We start from the raw sequence: 23,092 nt of genomic DNA on the forward strand, positions 1-23,092 counted from the left end.
AGGAAATACAACACACAAAACAAGCATTAACATAGCAGTAATAACTTGACAGTCGTCCTCAGAAAATGCTTCTAGAGAGAGTCTTGAAAATGAAAATGAAAGCAACTGAGGAGGAGCTGCAATATCTGATCTGGAAAGCTGATCTGATATTGATGACCTATCCGAGGATAGACCATCAATATTACATTCCTGGATAACCCCTTTAACTAAAATACATTTGACAAATAGTTCCTTTGACCAACATGGCCTATCTACAAATCTGTATGTGTGAAGTGCAGGTGCCTTCTGTGAACAACAGCATTATCTATCATGTGCAGCACGGCTGATGCCAGGACATAATTAATGGCTTTTGATATAAAAAGGCCTTGGTTAAGGCTTGCACTGAGCAATATAAATGACCACAATCTCCTGTACTTAGCTCGGTTTGTCCAAATGATAGAAGAAATGAAGATCTGGATAGTGTTCACTATCTTCTTGGCAGCGGCATGCAGCCAAAAGACTTTTGTTGGGTAAGTACACTTCTTTTTCAATAAAGTCTCATTGTCTCAGATGTAATTAAATTTTGTATTGAAACCCCATTGGATCCATTTACAGTATACTGGGCAGTAGACATGTACATCCATGGGCTGCTGGAAGTTAACACAATATTACTAAATTGTCACTGCGGCATTTAACCATTCACATTGTAGAGACTTACGTTTTCTCCATTGGTGCTTGTAGGGTCTCATGCACGACGGCTAGATGGAGGCATACAGAGTCCCTGCAATGTCTCCCTAATATGGCATCCAATGGAGTACCCCATATTTTTTTCTGGCAGAAGTCCATGGGTACCCTATTATAGCTCAATACAATACAATTTGACGGGTGTGCAAAGCCTCATAAAATATCCTAATCACATATTATACTGCACCTCAATAATCATTTTACATATAAAATGCTGACTTTTCAGGTCAATCACAACATGTTTTATTTCCACCTGAGCAGAAATATTTAATGAAAAGATTTGTAATTACACTACCTGCATCTAGATGGTTTATTAAGAGTACTGAGCAGAAATTCAGTTTTTCCTGTCAGATCTCTAACTAATCATAAAACTACAAAAGAAACAACAGCAGCACTTCCACTAAAGGATGGCGGTTATGGGTGCAATTCAGGAATATATAAATGAATAAACATAACATGATTCTCTTTCATCACAATTCATAGTGTCATAAAGTAATATAAATAATAATCACTATATTACCCCAATGATAAAGTGTTAATACAGTGCTGATTGCTTAATTGTACATGATCTGCAGATTTGCACATATATTAAAATATAATAAATCAATCAAGAAAATATATCCTGCAAGGCCAAAAACCGTATGTATTTGGCGGTTCGCAAAAAACGGATTCGCCAAAAATACGGACGATACCCTTGTGCATTTCGTATTTTGCGGAACGGAACAGCTGGCCCTTCATAGAACAGTCATATCCTTGTCCGTAATGCGGAAAATAACAGCACATGTTCTATTTTTTTGCAAAATGGAAATACGGACATGCGGAAATGGAATGCACACGGAGTAACTTCAGTTTTTTGGGGGGACCCATTTAAATTAATGGTTCCGCTATACGGTCCGCAAAAAAACTGAACGAACACGGAATGAAAATACATTTGTGTGCAAGAGGCATTACCCACAGGCTCTGATTGACCCATAGGGATACAGGTGAATCCCCCGGTGGGCCCCTAGTCTCCCACCCCCTGCACAAGTGGCACATAACACGGTAGACTTACTGCACTACATACATATATTCAAAAAAATACAGCACCTCCACCAGCCTGTGTTATATAAAAACTTCATAAATTATTAAATAAACTTCCCAGTTTATTATTATAGACATGTTCAGCGCTGAGATGACTTCTAGGTATAGAGGAAAGCCACCACTGTCCTCTTCTGCCCAGGACCTACCTTCTCAAAGTTGCTGCAGGGACCCCCCATATTCATATATTACCATATACTGATGATACTAATCAGCTTATAAGGGTGCATTCACATCACCGTTTAGCTTTCCGTTCTTCTGATCTGTCAGAAGAAGAGAGAGAGAGAAAAAAAAACCACGACCCTGTAAAAAAACGGATCCTGTTGCATCAGTTGTCACCGTTTGAGCCATTTCCGTCTCAGATCCTGCATGTTGTACTTTTGTTTCCGTCTAAAAAAATGGATCTCAGACGGAAATGGCTCAAAAGGATGACAACTGATGCAACAGGATCCGTTTTTTTTACAGGGTCATGTTTTTTTTTTTTCTCTCTCTCTCTTCTTCTGACGGATCAGAAGAACGGAAAGCTAAACAGTGATGCGAATGCACCCTAAAGGAGATAAGAACCAGAATGTGAACAAGCTATTGTAAATCAGGAGCAAGGGAACCTGAACAATGCCAAGCATTAGTACCATTGTGTTATCTGTAGCTACGGTTTTGATGCCAGATCATTCAGCCTTTTTATTCTAGTGCTGCACGAAGTTTCGTAAAGAGGCAAAAGGGAACATCATCTACTGATCAGCATGTGATGCTAGGATATATTATTGCAATACAATAGCATATGATCCATGTCTCGTGTTAGGGCTCATGCACACGAATGTATTTTCGTTCTGTGTCCGTTCCGGGTTTTTTTGCGGACCGTATGCGGAACCATTCACTTCAACGGGTCCGCAAAAAAAACGGAAGTTACTCCATGTGAATTCCAATTCCGTATGTCCGTATTTCCATTCTGCAAAAAAAAAGAACATGTTCTATTATTGTCCGCATTACGGACAAGGATAGGACTGTTCTATGAAGGGCCACCTGTTCCCTTCCACAAAATACAGAATGCACACGGATGTCATCTGTAGTTTTTGCGGATCCTTTTTTTGGGGACCACAAAATACATACAGTCATGTGCATGAGCCCTTAGGCCTCATGCACACGACCGTTGTGTGCATCCGTGGCCGTTGTGCCGTTTTCCGTTTTTTTTCGCGGACCCATTGACTTTCAATGGGTCCGTGGAAAAATCGGAAAATGCACCGTTTTGCAGCCGAGGCCGTGATCCGTGTATCCTGTCCGTCAAAAAAATATGACCTGTCCTATTTTTTTGACGGACAACGGTTCACGGACCCATTCAAGTCAATGGGTCCGTGAAAGAACACGGATGCACACAAGATTGGCATCCGTGTCCGTGATCCGTGGCCGTAGGTTGCTTTCATACAGACGGATCCGAAGATCCGTCTGCATAAAAGCTTTTTCTGATCTAAGTTTTCACTCCGTGAAAACTCATTTCCGACAGTATATTCTAACACAGAAGCGTTCCCATGGTGATGGGGACGCTTCTAGTTAGAATACACTGCAAACTTGGTACAAGACTGCCCCCTGCTGCCTGGCAGCACCCGATCTCTTACAGGGGGATATGATAGCACAATTAACCCCTTCAGGTGCGGCATCATATCCCCCTGTAAGAGATCAGGGCTGCCAGGCAGCAGGGGGCAGACCCCCCCCCCCCTCCCCAGTTTGAATATCGTTGGTGGCACAGTGTTCCCCCACCATCGCCCCCCCTCCCTCTATTGTATTAAATCGTTGGTGGCACAGTGTGCCAACCACCATCGGCCCCCCTCCCTCCCTCTATTGTATTAAAACGTTGGTGGCACAGTGTGCCAACCACCATCGGCCCCCCTCCCTCCCTCTATTGTATTAAATCGTTGGTGGCACAGTGTGCCAACCACCATCGCCCCCCCCCCCTCTATAGCAGTAACATTGGTGGCAGTGTGCGGTCTCAACAGTAGAAGATTCATACTTACCTGCTTCTTGCTGCTGCGATGTCTGTGTCCGGCCGGGAGCTCCTCCTACTGGTAAGTGACAGTTCTTTAGCAATGCGCCGCACAGACCTTTCACTTACCAGTAGGAGGAGCTCCCGGCCGGACACAGACGTCGCAGCAGCAAGAAGCAGGTAAGTATGAATCTTCTACTGTTGAGACCGCGCACTGCCACCAATGTTACTGCTGTAGAGGGAGGGAGGGGGGGGCGATGGTGGTTGGCACACTGTGCCACCAACGTTTTAATACAATAGAGGGAGGGAGGGGGGCCGATGGTGGTTGGCACACTGTGCCACCAACGATTTAATACAATAGAGGGAGGGAGGGGGGGCGATGTTGGGGGCACACTGTGCCACCAACGATATTCAAACTGGGGAGGGGGGGGGCTGCCCCCTGCTGCCTGGCAGCCCTTATCTCTTACAGGGGAATATGATAGTACAATTAACCCCTTTAGGTGCCGCACTTAAAGGGGTTAATTGTGCTATCATATCCCCCAGTAAGAGATCGGGTGCTGCCAGGCAGCAGGGGGCAGTCTTGTACAAAGTTTGTAGTGTATTCTAACCTGAAGCGTCCCCATCACCATGGGAACGCCTCTGTGTTAGAATATACTGTCGGATTTGAGGTTCACGAAGTAGCTCATATCCGACAGTATATTCTAACATAGAGGCGTTCCCATGGTGATGGGGACGCTTCAAGTTAAAATATACCATCGGATTGGAGAAAACTCCAATCCGATGGTATAAAAGAACTCCAGACTTTACATTGAAAGTCAATGGGGACGGATCCGTTTGAAATGGCACCATATTGTGTCAACATCAAACGGATCCGTCCCCATTGACTTGTATTGTAATTCAGGACGGATCCGTTTGGCTCCGCACGGCCAGGCGGACACCAAAACGACTTTTTTTTCATGTCCGTGGATCCTCCAAAAATCAAGGAAGACCCACGGACGAAAAAACGGTCACGGATCACGGACCCACGGACCCCGTTTTTGCGGGCCGTGAAAAAAAACTGTCGTGTGCATGAGGCCTTAGGATGAGTTCACACTTTAGTTACTTGGTCAGTTATTTCCATCAGTGATTGTGAGCCAAAGGCCTCATGCACACGACAGTTTTTTTTCACGGCCCGCAAAAACGGGGTCCGTGGGTCCGTGATCCGTGACCGTTTTTTCGTCCGTGGGTCTTCCTTGATTTTTGGAGGATCCACGGACATGAAAAAAAAGTCGTTTTGGTGTCCGCCTGGCCGTGCGGAGCCAAACGGATCCGTCCTGAATTACAATACAAGTCAATGGGGACGGATCCGTTTGATGTTGACACAATATGGTGCCATTTCAAACGGATCCGTCCCCATTGACTTTCAATGTAAAGTCTGGAGTTCTTTTATACCATCGGATTGGAGTTTTCTCCAATCCGATGGTATATTTTAACTTGAAGCGTCCCCATCACCATGGGAACGCCTCTATGTTAGAATATACTGTCGGATATGAGCTACTTCGTGAACCTCAAATCCGACAGTATATTCTAACACAGAGGCGTTCCCATGGTAATGGGGACGCTTCAGGTTAGAATACACTACAAACTTTGTACAAGACTGCCCCCTGCTGCCTGGCAGCACCCGATCTCTTACTGGGGGATATGATAGCACAATTAACCCCTTTAAGTGCGGCACCTAAAGGGGTTAATTGTACTATCATATTCCCCTGTAAGAGATAAGGGCTGCCAGGCAGCAGGGGGCAGCCCCCCCCCCTCCCCAGTTTGAATATCGTTGGTGGCACAGTGTGCCCCCAACATCGCCCCCCCTCCCTCCCTCTATTGTATTAAATCGTTGGTGGCACAGTGTGCCAACCACCATCGGCCCCCCTCCCTCCCTCTATTGTATTAAAACGTTGGTGGCACAGTGTGCCAACCACCATCGCCCCCCCCCCCCTCCCTCCCTCTACAGCAGTAACATTGGTGGCAGTGCGCGGTCTCAACAGTAGAAGATTCATACTTACCTGCTTCTTGCTGCTGCGACGTCTGTGTCCGGCCGGGAGCTCCTCCTACTGGTAAGTGAAAGGTCTGTGCGGCGCATTGCTAAAGAACTGTCACTTACCAGTAGGAGGAGCTCCCGGCCGGACACAGACATCGCAGCAGCAAGAAGCAGGTAAGTATGAATCTTCTACTGTTGAGACCGCACACTGCCACCAATGTTACTGCTATAGAGGGGGGGGGGCGATGGTGGTTGGCACACTGTGCCACCAACGATTTAATACAATAGAGGGAGGGAGGGGGGCCGATGGTGGTTGGCACACTGTGCCACCAACGTTTTAATACAATAGAGGGAGGGAGGGGGGCCGATGGTGGTTGGCACACTGTGCCACCAACGATTTAATACAATAGAGGGAGGGAGGGGGGGCGATGGTGGGGGCACACTGTGCCACCAACGATATTCAAACTGGGGAGGGGGGGGGGGTCTGCCCCCTGCTGCCTGGCAGCCCTGATCTCTTACAGGGGGATATGATGCCGCACCTGAAGGGGTTAATTGTGCTATCATATCCCCCTGTAAGAGATCGGGTGCTGCCAGGCAGCAGGGGGCAGTCTTGTACCAAGTTTGCAGTGTATTCTAACTAGAAGCGTCCCCATCACCATGGGAACGCTTCTGTGTTAGAATATACTGTCGGAAATGAGTTTTCACGGAGTGAAAACTTAGATCAGAAAAAGCTTTTATGCAGACGGATCTTCGGATCCGTCTGTATGAAAGCAACCTACGGCCACGGATCACAGACACGGATGCCAATCTTGTGTGCATCCGTGTTCTTTCACGGACCCATTGACTTGAATGGGTCCGTGAACCGTTGTCCGTCAAAAAAATAGGACAGGTCATATTTTTTTGACGGACAGGATACACGGATCACGGCCTCGGCTGCAAAACGGTGCATTTTCCGATTTTTCCACGGACCCATTGAAAGTCAATGGGTCCGCGAAAAAAAACGGAAAACGGCACAACGGCCACGGATGCACACAACGGTCGTGTGCATGAGGCCAAAACCAGTTGCGGGTGAAAAACACGGAACAGGAGAAGATCTTTCCATTATGCCTGATCTCTGAGTAGGCTTTACTCCTGGTTTTGGCTCACAATTACTGATGGAAACTGAAATGTGAACTCAGCCTTACCTGCAGTAATGTAACGCGCAACTTAAACACTACATATTTTTTATTTTCTGTGACTATAGAGATCAGGTTCTGCGTGCTCATGCCAAAGACAATGCACAGTTGGATGTATTAAGAGAACTGGAAGCCATGAAACATTTACAGGTACCAACTGCTATCCTAACCACAAGCAATATAGAGCTCTTTTTATCCAAAATATCCTAACTGGGTTAGTTATGTTCTATGTGGTGCAATACCAGTAATGACCAGCAGATGTCAGTCCAGTGTTTCTTAATTTTTCCAAATACTTTTGGGGGAATTTATCATGAGGGTAACATCTGAAGTCAGTTTTGCTTGAGTCTGCATTGATGTACTTTGTGCTACTCTTACCAAATGTTACAAATTCTTCATTTTGGAACACCTTTAAACCTAACACTTCTGTCTACAAATGGTACTCCAGTTTTTACCTCATCCCCCTACTGGAGTGAGTTTGCAACTTTTTTCGCAACTTCCCAGTGATAAATTTGGAGTGAAATGAATTAAAATATATAACCGTGCCACTTTCCTATCCACTCATTAAAACTGGAGAGAGTAATGTATTGATCAGTGTCAGCGGCTGACATACCATATTTACAACTTGAACAGCTGTTATAGGTAAGGGGTCTACTGCCACATTAAGGGTACCGCTATATGGGGACGCATGTGTCGCATGTGTGCCATGACTACAACCACTGAAATGTAAAAAATCCAGCAGTTGGATTTTTTGAGATTTAGGGGTTGCAGTCGCAGCACACATGGAACTTGCACTTTGACCCCATTAACTTTTAACCATTTAACTTGGGATCATCGCTACACTGTGATATCCATTTGATGTAGCCTTACCCTAAGGCTGCTTTCACATGGGGCGAGTATTCCTCACGGGTGCAATGCGTGAGGTGAACGCATAGCACCCGCACTGAATCCTGACCCATTAATTTCAATGTGTCTGTGTACATGAACGATGTTTTTCACGCATCATGTTTAGAATTTAGAACATGCAATTTTAATGCATGGTTGCTAAGGAGACGAGGGATGAGCGACCCGGGAGCCCATTTACTTTATTATTTTCCATTATAACATGTTTATAATGGAAAATAATAGCATTCTTTAATATAGAATGCAAAGTCCAATGTCAATTGAGGGTTAAAAAATTATAAAAACATTACTCACCTCATCCACTTGATCGCGCCGCCGGGATCCTCTTCTTTGATCTTCTTGAAAGACCTGCAAAAGGACCTTCGCTGGTGCTGCTGAATGAAGATAGAAGGACCACGTGGTGAGCATGATGGCGTCAGTGAAGGTCCTTTAAGAAGTAATGTTTTTATAATTTTTTAACCCTCAATTGACATTGGACTTTGCATTCTGTATTAAAGAATGCTATTATTTTCCATTATAACCATGTTATGAAGGAAAATAATAAAATCTACAGAATACCGAACTCAGACCTGAACTTCAGTGAAGAAGTCTGGGTTCGGGTCTGGGTGCCACATTCAGTTTTTTCTCACGCGCGTGCAAAACTAATTGAATTCGTGCGGAAAGAACTGAACAACGAACGCAATCGCAGAAAAAACTGACTGAAATTGCGTGCCTACTCGCGCGGGTTTCCCGCAATGCACAAGGAACGCATCTGGCCCGCACCTGCGACGCTTTCGTTTCCGTTCTGTTTTTGAGTTCCGTATATAGACTGTATACGGAACCATTCATTTCAATGGATCCGCAAAAAAAACGGAAGGTACTTTGTATGCCTTTCGTTTCGGTAATTCCTATTATTGTCCGCATAACTGACAATGATAGTACTGTTCTATTAGGGGCCAGATGTTCCGTTCTGCACAAAACGGAATGCACACGGACGTCATCCATATTTTTTGCAGATCCGTTTTTTGCGGACTGCAAAATACTGAAAAAGCCATTTGGTCGTGTGCAAGAGGCCTGAGGGTGCATTCACACGACCGTATAAATGGGTCCGCATCCGTTCCACAATTTTGTGAAACCGGTGTGGACTCATTTATTTCAATGGGGCCACAAAAGATGCTGTGGACAGCGCACTGTGTGCTGTTTGCATCCGTTATTCTGTTCCGCGGCCCCGGAAAAATATAGAGCATGTCCTATTGTTGTCCGCAATCATGAACAAGAATAGGCATTTACAATATAGTGTCGGTCATGTGCGGTCCGCATAATTCAGAACACACACGGCTGGCCATTTGCAGACCGCAAAACACTCAGGGTCGTGTGAACCTAAAGGGTTTGTTCAGGATTTTAAGAAATTTTGTTAATATCAAGAAGAAATGTTAACAAACCATTGCTCACTCATTATATGCACTCCTGCTCCAGCCCCACCACTCCGGTGGTCCCTGCTGGTTCAGTAGCGATGACATCATATACTGTATATCATTAAAAAAAGCACTTGAGAAAAATGACTGAATTCTAGTAACCTGGTCACTTATGGCTAATGCAAAAAATAGTATTAATCCTATTAAACACATTAAAACAGAAGTTCCACATACCTGCTGCCAAAACTGCACAAAAGTGTGTGTCTGATAGGATCAAAGATGACATTGGACGCATAGTTATGCTGTATTCATGAGGTGAGTGCTTGGGCTGCTGTCTATTCATGTGTATGCAATATTTTTTTTGTTCATTTTAGCTACATAGGAGAGCAGGCCTGTCCTTATAATATTCAGCCCATACGCAGGACATATTCATATGGCAGATCCTCTTAACCGATTAACTGATTATAAGGTAAAGTTAACTTCACACCAAAGTTGTTGTTTCCATTGTTCTGTTCTATTATAGGAGCAGAACAATGAAAATAATCGGATCAGGGACATAACGGAAACTAGGCCTGCATTATACCAACAGATTATCTGACCAATTTCTGTCCAATCAGACCAATAGCTGGTGTGTATAACAAAAGATCTGTGTGTGTAATAGTCCATCTGACTAATGATTGGTCAGAAAATCTGTCAGATAATCTGTAAAACAATGCTGGACAGGCCCCGCTGACTACAGTATAATGAGGGGTCTGTTGGGGCTACTGTCAGGGTATCTATCACCAGACAAAATAATTTTTGACAGAATCTGCGCTGGAGGCTCATTAATGTAGCCTTAGCTGTAAATGTGTCATGACATAATTCATCATAATAGTCTAGACAATTCCCCAAACTCTACGCACTATCCTAGACATTGGGAGAGAATATTTATGCTAAAAAAGCACATTCGATGATACGGCTTCCTGTCATAGAGCATGTCAGTAAGTTAAATGTGAGGACCCCATTTACATTCTCCAGGATAACGTTCTGCAACTTCTAGGTTCAATGAAATTAACATGAAGTAACTTTTTGTTCAGGTCGATTTCTGGCGCGGTCCTTCAAGGCCTAATCTGCCTGTGGATATAAGAGTTCCCAATGCCGTTTTACAGCAAGTGAAGGTGTTTCTGGAATCTAACAGCATTGACTATTCCATCATGATAGAGGATGTTCAGGTAACTTTAAAATGTACCAAATCCCCTTTTATTTATTGATGGACATCCTGTGGACACGTGCAAGAAAGAAGAAAAAAAGTCATCATGTAAGGGGGTATTGAATTGATACAGTATATATATACTAGCAGAAGGACCCGGCTTCGCACGGGCATATTTCATCTATTTCATTTAATGTTTGTGTGTGTCGTTAAAAGATATCGACAGAATCCACTATAACAGTGACATCTACAGTATCCTGCCACAGTAACATGACACCGGAAAGACGGATCCGGCATTTCAATGCATTTTTTTCGACTGATCAGGCATTTTTAAGACTGATCAGGATCCTGATCAGTCTAAGGCTACTTTCACACTAGCGTTGTTTGAATCCGGCATTCAATTCCGTCACCGGAACTGCCCGCCGGATCCGGAAAAACGTGTGAAAACTGATTACATTTGAATCCTGATCAGGCTTTCGATCACAATGGAAAAATGCATTGGAAAAAACGGATCCGCCATTTATGGACTTTAACTTTTTTCCCTATTTTTCGGGTTTAACATGCAAAAGCCGGATCCGTTTTGACTGAACACACGGCGCCGGATCCGGCGTTAATGCAAGTCAATGGGAAAAAGGCCGGATTCGGCGTTCAGTCAAAGTGTTCAGGATTTTTGGCCGGAGGTAAAAAATACTGCATGCTACGTTTTTCTGAAAAGCCTGATCAGTCAAAAAGACTGAACAGAAGACATCCTGATGCATCCTGAACGGATTACTCTCCATTCAGAATGCATGGGGATAAAACTGATCAGTTCTTTTCCGGATTTGAGCCCCTAGGACGGAACTCAGCGCCGGAAAAGAAAAACGCTAGTGTGAAAGTACCCTTACAAATGCCATCACTTTGACAGTGACCTCCACAGCAGCCTGCTCCCTTAACAGTAACATCCACAGCTCCCTCCCTTTAAGGGTACTTTCACACTTGCGTTTTTCTTTTCCGGCATAGAGTTCCGTCACAGGGGCTCTATACCGGAAAAGAACTGATCAGGCATATCCCCATGCATTCTGAATGGAGAGTAATCCGTTCAGTTTGCATATTCAGTTCAGTCATTTTGACTGATCAGGCAAAAGAGAAAACCGCAGCATGCTATGGTTTTCTCTCCGGCGAAAAAAACTGAAGACTTGCCTGAATGCCGCATCCATAATTTTATTTCCTATAGGAATGTATTAGTGCTGGATCCGGCATTCAGAATACCAGAATGCCGGATCCGTCCTACCGGTCTGCGCTAGAGCAGATTAAAAAAATAAAAGACGGATCCGGCATTTCAATGCATTTTTTCGACTGATCAGGCATTTTTAAGACTGATCAGGATCCTGATCAGTCTTACAAATGCCATCAGTTTGCATACGTTTTGCCTGATCCGGCAGGCAGTTCCGGCGACGGAACTGCTTGCCGGATCTCTCTGCCGTAAGTACCCTAACAGTGACCTCCACAGTGGCCACCCCTTTATTAGTGACCTCCACAGTACCCCGTCTTGTTAACAGTGATTTCCAAAAAAACCCGCCCCCTTAACAGTGACCTCCACAGAGCTCCATTCCCTTAAAATATGATCTCCACAACACCCCACCCCCTTAACAGTGACCTCTACAGCACCCTGCACCTTAACACTGACCTCCATAGCGGACCGTCCCCTTAACTGTGACCTCCACCGTTCCCTTCCCCCCTTAACAGTGACCTCCACAGCATCCCGCCCGCTTAATAGTGACCTCCCAGCAGCCCACCCCTTTAACAGTGACCTCCACAGCATCTAACCCCCTTAACAGGGACCTCCACAGCAACCTCCCCTTTAACAGTGACCTCCATAGCAGCCGCCCCTTTATTAGTGACCTCCACAGTACCCCATCTCCTTAACAGTGATTTGCACAACACCCCCTAGCCCTTAACAGTGGCCTCTACAGCAATCTGACGCTTAACACTGACCTCCATAGTGGACCGTTCCCTTAACTGTGACCTCCACAGCAGCCTGCCCCTAGGGTCGCCAGAGGTCCGATTTTAGGGCGGACAGTCCATCTTTTAAACTTCCTGTCCTTCGTCCAGCGCAGGGCCTGGATGGACATAGGGATGTCTTTTTGAACAGCTCACTCTCAGACTGCAGCACTGTGCTGTCTGAGTGTGAGCTGCAGGGAGAAAGTCACCCTCCCTCCCACCCCTGCAGCTGACAGAAGTTGATTTCTACCTTCATTTTATCAATCCCCACCGGCTGCGTAGTGATAGGGGGCCTGGCTTATCAGGACCTGGGGGAGTAGTTTTTAAGTCAGGCCACCCTACCTGCCCCCTGAACTGTGACCTCCACAGCACTCGCTCCCTTAACAGTGTCATCCACAGCGCCCTTTCCGTTTAAAGCTCACCTACAGCAGTGAAGAAAAATGGCTGGATTGTTATTGAAACCTGGTGTAAAACTGTGTATATGTGAAGACTAAGGGTCTGCGAGCTTCTATTGGCTGATAAGGGTCATGTGACCAGGCTTCTATTGGCCAATGCATTTTTTTGGGAATATCTCAGGAACGGTGCTAGAGAGCTGAGATCTGGTCTAAAACCTTCCCGGACACATGATGTACCTGTGTGCCAAATTTCGTGATTGTAAATGCGACGGTGCGGATTCCTTTAGCGGACATACACACACACATACGCTCAGCTTTATATATTAGATTTGGTACCCTCAGAAAGTGTTATTGTAGCCTCATTTTTCACATTAGTCTGATTACTCAAGACTGAAATAACCTTGTATATTGCTAAATTGCTGTAAATGAATTGGGTATTGGAATTCCACAACAGATACGCAATGTGTGAGTCCATCCCAAATGGTCAGCCCCTTCATGAATTATTTCTCTAAGGAGAGGACAAGAATGACAGTATCTGATAATGTTACCATGTAAATATATGTTGCTGTTGTGTTATCATTTATCCTTATGTTCCATTTCTTCCAGGAATTACTGGACCAGGAGCATCAGGATATACAGTCTGCGACGCTCCGTGAGAGAATTACTGGCAGCTTTAGTTATTCTACCTACCACACTATAGAGGAGGTTAATACATTTCATTCTTATGAGTTACATTCTTTGATAATGTCAGACTAAAGGTGATGATAGACATTGTGTTTTGTTACTTCCGGTGTCTGGTGACACTTTCACATAAATTTATTTTCCCATATATGGGATTATATGGCTCTGGCAGATTGGATGTGACCCAGTGGTGTTACCTACCATGGTGGCAGACCACGCCACTTGTATGGAGCCTGGGGGGAGGAGGCGGCCTGGTGCTGTGACTCCTTCTGCTCCCAGTATTAATCCAGAGCAACTACATGAAGTCACCATTATTCCTATGCACTGAGCTCCTACTAGTGGTGACTGCAGGCAGCCAGTTTGTAACGGTCGCGTACACACACACAGGGGGGAGGAAAGTGACCACTGCGCTCCACCCTCACCCTTGGCCCTGCTTACTTGCCTCGCAAGCCCTAATGACAGGGGACAACTAGACGGCAATCCCTAGCTTGGAATAAGTGCTGGGAGGACAGACCAGACAAACAACAGAACGTAAATGGACCAAGTCAATACCAGGAGAGCAACGAAGTACAAATGGAGCAAGCAGAGAATAGTCAGGAGAAGCCGGGGTCATAAATACCAGGAGAGTCGAGAAGTACCAAAGGGGTCAGCAGAGGATCGTCAGGAGGAAGCCGGGGTCAGAATACCAGGAGAGCAGCAAAGTACACAAGGAGCAGGCAGAGGATTGTCAGGAAATAGTCGAAGGTAAGTACGCCAGGTAATACAAATTCACAGCAGGACCCTAAATAACAGGCAACCTGTGGCCAGCAGGCTGCCTGTTTAAATACTGAGTAACAGGGGTCATGTGACGTGACCAGCGTCAAATGACTCCCCCTGCTGCAAAAGGCTGAGCACCGAGTGCCGAGCTCGGTGCTCAGGCTTCATTTGGTTGCTGGGGGGACCGAGGACGCCGGCCACGCTGAGAAGACGTGCGCGGCCGGGTCCATCCCGCCTCCCATCACCTGGGAGACGAGGATGCTGCATGAGTCCTCGCTCCTGTACAGAGGCGGGGCGCTGTCTGCGCTGCGGAGCGCATCGCCAGCGCCCCGTGACACAATTTTATCATACTGAAGGAATAAAGTAGACTCTGTATGGGGAGGTTTATCAGTGAATTATGCCATATTTATGGTGCCATATATTTTTAAAGCACCTGTTCCAATTTCTCCAACATACAAGTTGAATTAAGTGGGGTGAGGTGGAGGGTGATTTTTTTTTTATTGCAATTTTCTAAATAAAAAAAAAAACTATAATAAACATTGTAAATTTGATATAAATGTGGGGAGTTGGGCTTTGAGTGCATTGCCTGAGACTAAACTGGGTGGGGTTGCTCCATACTAAGTTTTGCTATTGGCAGCAAGTATTTCTTAGAGAAAGAACAGTGGAGTACCTACAATGGAGCCAGACCATCTGACTACTACAGGGCCTGGAGAAAGAGGGGGGGGGGGGCAGGCTTTGAACTCTTTCTCTTTCTCAGATGATTACAGCTTCCCTTTCAGTTAATTGTAACTGCATAAATCATATATATTGTGCTCCCCCAGTGGTCTCTGCAGGCAGCGGATTTGTAATAGATGGGAAGATTTATCAATGTATTTATGCTATGTATTGTCTGCTCTGAATACATTGAGAAATATGGCGGTCAGGATGAGTGCCATATTTTCCACTTTACTGACACAAAAGTTGGATAAAGTGGGTAGGTCCAAGGGTGACTTATTATTACAACTTTTTAATAAAAATTTTGCTCTCTTAATAAGAAAAAAACAACTTAAAATTAATCAGAAATCTGTAGTGTTGCACTTTGCATTCTGTGTTGCCTGGGAGTGATTGATGCACTTATACTAAGTTTTGCTATGGGGCCCTATGAGATCTGTGTACACCTCTGGGAAAGACGACTATACTGAATAATTGTGTTAGGCAAATACACTGAGATTTGTAGTCTGTCCATTACTGCATTCTTCATCAGCGTCTTCTTACTGTATATGATTGTTGGCTGAATTGATTATCTGGCAAGGAAATGATTGTCCATGAACAGCCAAGTATATTCTGTCCTTCGGCAGCTAAAATAGATGGAACTAGGAGAAGCTCTATTCTACTTACACTATTATATTCAATATATAGAATAGCATAGAAGAGAGAATAGACTTGAAAATAGAATAGACAGAATACAAGATATTCATTTAGAAGGGTCTGTACATTTTAAACATTTTTTTACTCACCCAACATCTAAAATGAAACACATCACACAGTCTTCATTAAAAATAACCTACTGCTTTATGTCTACAGCTCCTAGGCAGTGCTATGTTTCTCCATGGTTAGCCTCAGACTACAAACAAACTCCCTGTACTCTGATCGTGGAGAGTACTATCTGCCGTCTACTCCTTGTTATCATACATTCTTTTTGATGTAGAAATGAACATGCTCTTAGTTATTTTATCTGCAATTGGATTCTTTATAACTATTGTTCATCTGTTAGCCTCAAAGGAGTGGAGTATGGGAGTGGTAGTGGCTGCAATAATCATTCAAAATGGCAATCCTCACACTGATGCTCCCTAGGGTCAGGGTATTGATAGGCGGGTGCACCCTTTGTTCTCTCGGGGCACACCCTAATGTTGGGACTCCTGCCTTATGGTAGTTGGGGTGCCCTTGATGTTGTGGGTTTGGTGCAAGTGCAAGCCCGGAGCTGTAGGTGCAGTGATTGAGGAATGGTGCTGGAGTCAGTCACTAGGCCAGTTGTAGAAGATAAACGTGTCTTTTTACTAAGGTGCAGAATGAGAATTGTAGTTCGTCCAATGGTATAAAAAAACAATTCTTGGTGCAAATCTTCCCAGATGTATGAATATGGGCCAGAATAGGGATTGTAGTACTCCTTCCTTCTATCTCTCCAAAGTCTCCCTTTCTGCAGAACCTAAGGCTGGCAGTATTATTTTTGCAGTGGTGGCTGTAATTTGTCGATGAAGGGTACAGTATTAAGATTGACCAGACCATGTACAAGAGAGAAAGATGTTTTAGCAATTTCCCTGTCACCGCAGTAAAGTCTCTATCAGCCTTAGGCCTCTTTCACACGACCGTTTTTTTTTTCTTCCATTTTGCGGGCCGTTTTTTGCGGTCCGTATACGGTCCGTATACGGAACCATTCATTTCAATGGTTCCGCAAAAAAAACGGAATGTACTTCGTGTGCATTCCGTTTCCGTATTTCCGTTTCTCCGTTCCGTTGAAAGATAGAACATGTCCTATTATTGACCGCAAATCATGTTCCATGGCTCCATTCAAGTCAATGGATCCGCAAAAAAAGGAACACATACGGAAATGCATCCGTATGTCTTCCGTATCCGTTCCGTTTTTTGCGGACCCATCTATTGAAAATGTTATGCCCAGCCCAATTGTTTCTATGAAATTACTGTATACTGTATATGCCATACGGAAAAACGAAACGGAAACAAAAAACAGAACAACGGATCCGTTTAAAACGGACCGCAAAACACTGAAAAAGCCATACGGTCGTGTGAAAGAGGCCTTAAACAGCAAATACCTTACTGATTGACTCCAATGCTCAGCCATGCAGATCGTGGACCTTCTAGTTTTTTCCTTTCTCTTTTCCTGGACTACTGTAGAGTAGAGATGGTTTTCTCTCTGTGGATCTCTCAGAGAAAGGCGTACAGGCCTAGTGTTCTGAGGAGTGAGCACTGACTGAGCTAGAGGTGGACCTAAGTCCAACACCTAACTATCCACAGGGACAGAGTCAGGATTAATAACCCTTACTTATCTATACAGAGACATGCTGGTACATTACAAGGCATTAACATATGAAATAACATTACATAACAAGAACAGGTTGCAAGTACTTTAATTTGCAGTTTGCAGTATTTTTATCAAGTTTGCTGTCACTACTATATGATGATCTCCGATCAGGCAGCATAAACTGGTGACAGATATGGTTTTGTTACTTAAAGACTATATGGAACTTTTCACTGATTGCTATATGGTGGCATAAAAGTAGAGCGACTGTGGATCTAAAAAGTGTTAGTGCAAAACATGACATGCTGCAAGTGCAATGCAACAGTTGCACAAAATCTAGACTTGATGGATTTTACTTCACAGTCTGCAAGTAACAAATAGCGTTTAGGCTGGAGCTAAATAGTGATCTTGGCTGCAACTCACAAGTTGCCGCAACTGCAACCCCAGAATTGCGCGGTAAAAATCCATTGGCGTTGGAATTTTTGCAATTCTGGGGTTGCGATCATGTCAGCTTGTGAGTTGCATGGCTACACAACAATCCTTGGTGACGCACAGTTGTCATAGCCAAAATCTCCATGTAGCTCCCAGCTTTACTCCATTGACTTTAATGTAAATTGCATGTGACATGCAACTCGCATGTCACTTTTCTATGACTTGGCTGTGACAGCTGCAAACAAAGTCACACATTCTGTTACGTGACTTTTCTGCATCTTGCTGTCACACAGCACATGTCACTGTCTAAGCCCTAACTTTAAGATCTGTCACCAAAGACAGTAAACTGAAAGCTTTAAAATATTTGAGAATATTACAGTATATAAACTTCAAGAATAAACTTGTAAGGGATCGCTCTCTCTCAGGGGGTTGCAATCACAGACGTCTTGTCAGACAGCAGATTTGAAGTCCAAAAATGGTCATTTATTTTGCTGTGACCACACCAGCACCCTTGGGGGGGAAGATGGTCCAGAAGTCCCCCCGACTCTGACCGTCCGACCCTCTTTCTGTAGGCATCGCTGAGCCCCCCAAAGTGCAGCCTTTACAAAGCCTCGTGGCCCCTCTGCCTTCCTGGCTGAGACAACACAAAGCCTCTGTTTCCAAGTTTTCTCTTCCCAGACTGATACACAGAGGGTTGGTTTTATTCCTCCTTGATTATAGCAGGCCTCATCTGCGATGACCTCAGGTTAGAGGAAATACATGCCCTGGAATGGGGGTGGACTGGGAAGGTCCCACTACCAAACCTACCTTCCCATTCCAAATAAATTCCAGCCCTTGTACTTAACAAACAAAATAGCTTTAGCAACTATGTTTGCTGAAGCCAGCGCCATCTTCCTGGATTTTACTTATCTCACCCAGTTGAGGAACCTGGGTGAGATATACACCCCTTCCAGGACTTTTACTGTACACATCACCACAGTATGTACTGAAAGAAATCACACAAAAAGTAATCTATTTCCTTTACTTTTCAGATTTACAGCTGGATAGACGGTTTACTGCTGGAGTATCCAAAACTGGTCAGCAGGATTGATATTGGTCAGAGCTATGAGGGTCGTCCAATATATGCTTTGAAGGTAAAGATAGGAACCAGGAACTATTTGTATATTTATGCACCTTTGCGACCGGTAGTGATGAGCGGCAGGGGCAATATTCAAATTCGCAATATTTCACAAATATTTTGTAGGATAATTGTCATATATTATTATTTTCTTGATTGCAAAAATCGGCAATGTTAAATATTCGCGCAAGGCACGCGCAATACAGGCGTGGGTCACTTTTGCTACATTTTTCAAGCTGCTAGAAGTTTCCTGAGACTGGAGAAAATGGCACGGCAGAACATTAAAAATGGCTTTAAATGCAGATAGAATGCTTCAATATATTCGTGATTGCGCTAATAGACACTAATGATTGCTGTGACATCACAGCACTATGTCTGCAGCATGTATGTATGGACAGCAGAACCTATCACACTACCTAACACCCTGCACTGGATCAGCTCCACTATATCAGGGTATAACCTACACTGACTATCTCCCACTAACTATCTGTATTATATATATAAGCTATCTAACTATCTATCTAATGTAATGAGTGGAAAGCACAGAGCCCAGCAATGACACTGCTGTCTCTCTCCGAACTTTAAAAAACTGTAGAAAATGGCTGCTGGGGAGGTTCTTATATAGTAAGGGGTAGGCAACTTTCTTATTGGTTGCTAGGGATGTTGCTAAGCTCAGACAAAGACACTGCTTCCTTCTCACTGGCCCACAAGCAAGAAGCAGGGAAGGATCATGGGTTCAGCTGAAAAAAAGAATCTAGAATATTCGAAAATACAAATACAGTCAGGTCCATAAATATTGGGACATCAACACAATACTAACATTTTTTGATCTATACACCACCACAATGGATTTGAAATAAAACTAACAAGATGTGCTTTAACTGCAGACTGTCAGCTTTAATTTGAGGGTATTTACATCCAAATCAGGTGAACGGTGTAGGAATTACAACAGTTTGCATATGTGCCTCCCACTTGTTAAGGGACCAAAAGTAATGGGACAATTGGCGTCTCAGCTGTTCCATGGCCAACTGTGTGTTATTCCCTCATTATCCCAATTACAATGAGCAGATAAAAATCTCATTGACCCCTTTAGATTCCTCCTAATCTCGTACATTTTCTTCTGGCACATGGATATTGTTCCTGGTCCTCTAATACCAAAAGAGCAACAGGAGAAGGCCCCTTCCACACCCAGCTGTCTTATACCCAGACACAGGATTGTGAGGAGGAACAAGAAATAGCTTATCTCCTGGGGCACACAGAGAGAATTTCCACCAGTTTGAGCTGTAATATGAGGCAGTTTGTTAATGGCTTGCAACATTGGTCAACGAGATAACATTTGAATACATTTTGAAATATTTCACATACTTTTTTGTTTTTTGTTATAGTTCAGTACAGGTGGAAACAAACCAGCAATATGGATCGACACAGGAATTCATTCTCGCGAGTGGATTACCCAGGCCACAGGTGTATGGACAGCTAAAAAGGTTGTGATGAATGGCAAACATGTTTAATAATAGATATCCACTGTAATCCATCTACGGTACTTCTAGAGTATTTGCAATGGCGGTTTTCTAACAATAGCATATTCCTTTTGTATTTATAGATTGCAAGTAGCTATGGTGTTGACTCATCACTTACTGATATCCTGGACAACCTGGACATAATTCTGGAGATTGTTACTAACCCTGATGGTTATGCATACACCCATAGTACGGTAAGATTGTCCCTGGCAAGCTGACATATTGCAATACTATCACTTGCTCCAAGAATGCACAATTTTGTAACTGCCTTCCTTTAAAGGGAACCTGTCTCATTGAACATGATGTCTGAGCTGCAGACCGCATGTTATAGAGCAGGAGGAGCTGAGCAGACTGATGTATAGTTTTATAGGAAAAGATTCAGTATTAGTTGTATTTCATTCATTTAAATTCCTGCTCGTTCTGGGTATTGAAGTCTATGAGATGTTCCTATCAGTGACTGACAGCTACCTCTGTATACACAGTCATAGAGGGGAGGATGTCAATCTCTGATAGGACCGTCTCCTTGTCTTCAAAGCCCAGAATGAGCAGGAATCCTCTACTAACGCCCTCCTCCACTGGCCTGTAGTCACTAGTTTTCCACTACACCATTATTTTTAGCTACTTTTTCCAGAAACAATATTTTTACAGGCAGATAGTTGCATATTTAATTTTCATGGATTATTGAATTGATTTACTGTATGGTTACTTTAGAATCGCATGTGGAGGAAGACGAGGTCAATCAATGCTGGCTCTACTTGTGTTGGTGTGGACCCCAACAGGAATTGGAATGCCGGTTTTGGAGGTACTAAACTTCGCTATATGGTACATTACACTAAAGGGATTGTAAAACAATCTTACAAAACATAATTTTTGAATTAGAATACTTAAAGAAGCACTCCAACAAATAATTTAATTCTCTGGCCTATTAGAAAGGCAGAAGGTCTAGATCAGTGATGGCGAACCTTTTAGAGACCAAGTGCCCAAACCCAAAACCCACTTATTTATCGCAAAGTGCCAACACGGCCATTTAATCTGCATACTACAGTCCAATATAGTATATCTTCCATGTACTTTATCATTTAGATATAATAGCCTGCCTACATTCAGTGCGCTGCCTGTGCCGTTCACAGTGCACCCTGCGCTGATGAATGGCAGGAAAAGTCTGAGGCATATTGGTACACCATAGACTTTTTCCAGGGTGTGGGTGCCACAGAGAGGGCTCTGAGTGCCCATGCCCTAGGTTTACCACCACTGGTATATATTGTAGTCAGCTGTGTCATGTGATGACACTGACTTTCCAACTGACACAGTGGGGGAGATTTATCAAGACTGGCGTACCCTGGCATACCCATCTTAATAAATGAAGTGCACCTCTGCCCTGCAGTGCACAAGAAACTGAAGTCTACACCATCCAGAGGTAGGTGCAGACTTCAGCTGAAACTGACGTCAGTTTCTGGCATAAGTTATGGTAAATCCGATGGGCAGTGCAAAGCGCCTCAGTCGTTTTAGTCTTATTCAAAAGGTTATTCATGAGGTATAAATAATACTCACTCTTTTGAAGCTTTACTTGTATTTTTCAGTCCTTTTATTTGAATACCTAAATCGCTATAATGCATAGTAATCCTGAGAGAAACTGATTGCTACCCCATGATGTGCGACGTTTCGGGGGTCATGCCCCCTCAATCATGCGAATCTCCCCCAATGTCTTATGTGTGGACAGGAAGTCAGTTTCTCTATTATTATTATTCCTATGACAGCCTCGATGTAAGTATTATAGGAACGAATAGAGAAACTGCCTTCCTGTCAACACATAGGACGCCTTGTCAATTGGAAAGTCATACTGTAGGTTACATGACACAACTGAGGACCAGAAGATAGTGGATAACTTACAAATACAGGCACTAGTAAGAAGATTACCTTCACTACAATTTACATCATCTACCTTGTAAATAGGCCAGAGAATAAACATTTTTTTGCTAGAGTGCTTCTTTAACTAAAAATAATGCTTCGGGGTCCAGCTATTGTGGCACACAGTGGTGTTCTTCCTACTCTCTCTCAGAATGTCCACTCATTGGACCCAGTGCTGATGGTTAGACATGGTCATTTGCTCAGTCAGCCACCTGGATCCTCTTGCACATGGGCAGAGTGATTCCTGCTATTATGTAGGGATTTCTGAAAATAGCTGAATGTTCTCACTTGGATATTTTCCAAGTCCCACAGCAGTGAATGAAGAAAGATGTGCATGTGTGGTATCCTTTCCATTCATGGTGTGAGCCTGTTCTTGAGAAAGGAACAGGTCCCAGAGGTGGGGCCCACGCCTGTTGGACATTTATGGTTTGTATCCTATTGATATACCATAAATGTTGAGATGAAACAACCCCTTTTAACATGCATATTAATGAAATAGAAGACAGAATAGAAGTATCTTGATGAAGCTTTATGACAGTATATTTCAAGTGCACAGTAACTGAAGCAAATCTGTATCTAAACCAGGGGCAGATTGGCCATAGACCTTACAGGGAAATTTCCTGGTGGGCCGATGCCCAGGTGGGTGCCTGTGCCCTACCAACGGCCGGCCAGTGGAAGTTTTTGGGGATGTATTTTGTGCTGCTGGCAGTATTTTGTGCTCGACTGTGGTATTTGGCTCTGTTGGGGTGGTATAATGTGCCACAGTATGGTATTGATGGCCCTGCCTTTCATCAATTTGGACCCGACTACAAAACGGGGCCACTTTTAGTATTTTTTCCA

At 43.9% G+C, this 23,092-nt stretch overlaps 1 protein-coding gene across 1 annotated transcript in view; it reads left to right on the forward strand.

The window, feature by feature from the left end:
- The first annotated feature begins 444 nt into the window (after positions 1-444).
- LOC122925373 (carboxypeptidase A1-like) overlaps positions 445-23,092 on the forward strand; it is a 35,412-nt gene continuing 12,764 nt past the window's right edge. Inside the window, exons 1-8 of the mRNA XM_044276726.1 lie at positions 445-509; positions 7,033-7,114; positions 10,335-10,469; positions 13,429-13,527; positions 18,739-18,840; positions 20,210-20,308; positions 20,428-20,538; positions 21,056-21,146. Of these exons, the coding sequence (XP_044132661.1) occupies positions 445-509; positions 7,033-7,114; positions 10,335-10,469; positions 13,429-13,527; positions 18,739-18,840; positions 20,210-20,308; positions 20,428-20,538; positions 21,056-21,146 (784 nt within the window). The remainder of the gene's footprint in view (positions 510-7,032; positions 7,115-10,334; positions 10,470-13,428; positions 13,528-18,738; positions 18,841-20,209; positions 20,309-20,427; positions 20,539-21,055; positions 21,147-23,092) is intronic.

This window comes from Bufo gargarizans, chromosome 2 (genome assembly GCF_014858855.1).
Source record: "Bufo gargarizans isolate SCDJY-AF-19 chromosome 2, ASM1485885v1, whole genome shotgun sequence".
In the NCBI taxonomy this organism is placed as follows: Eukaryota; Metazoa; Chordata; class Amphibia; order Anura; family Bufonidae; genus Bufo; species Bufo gargarizans.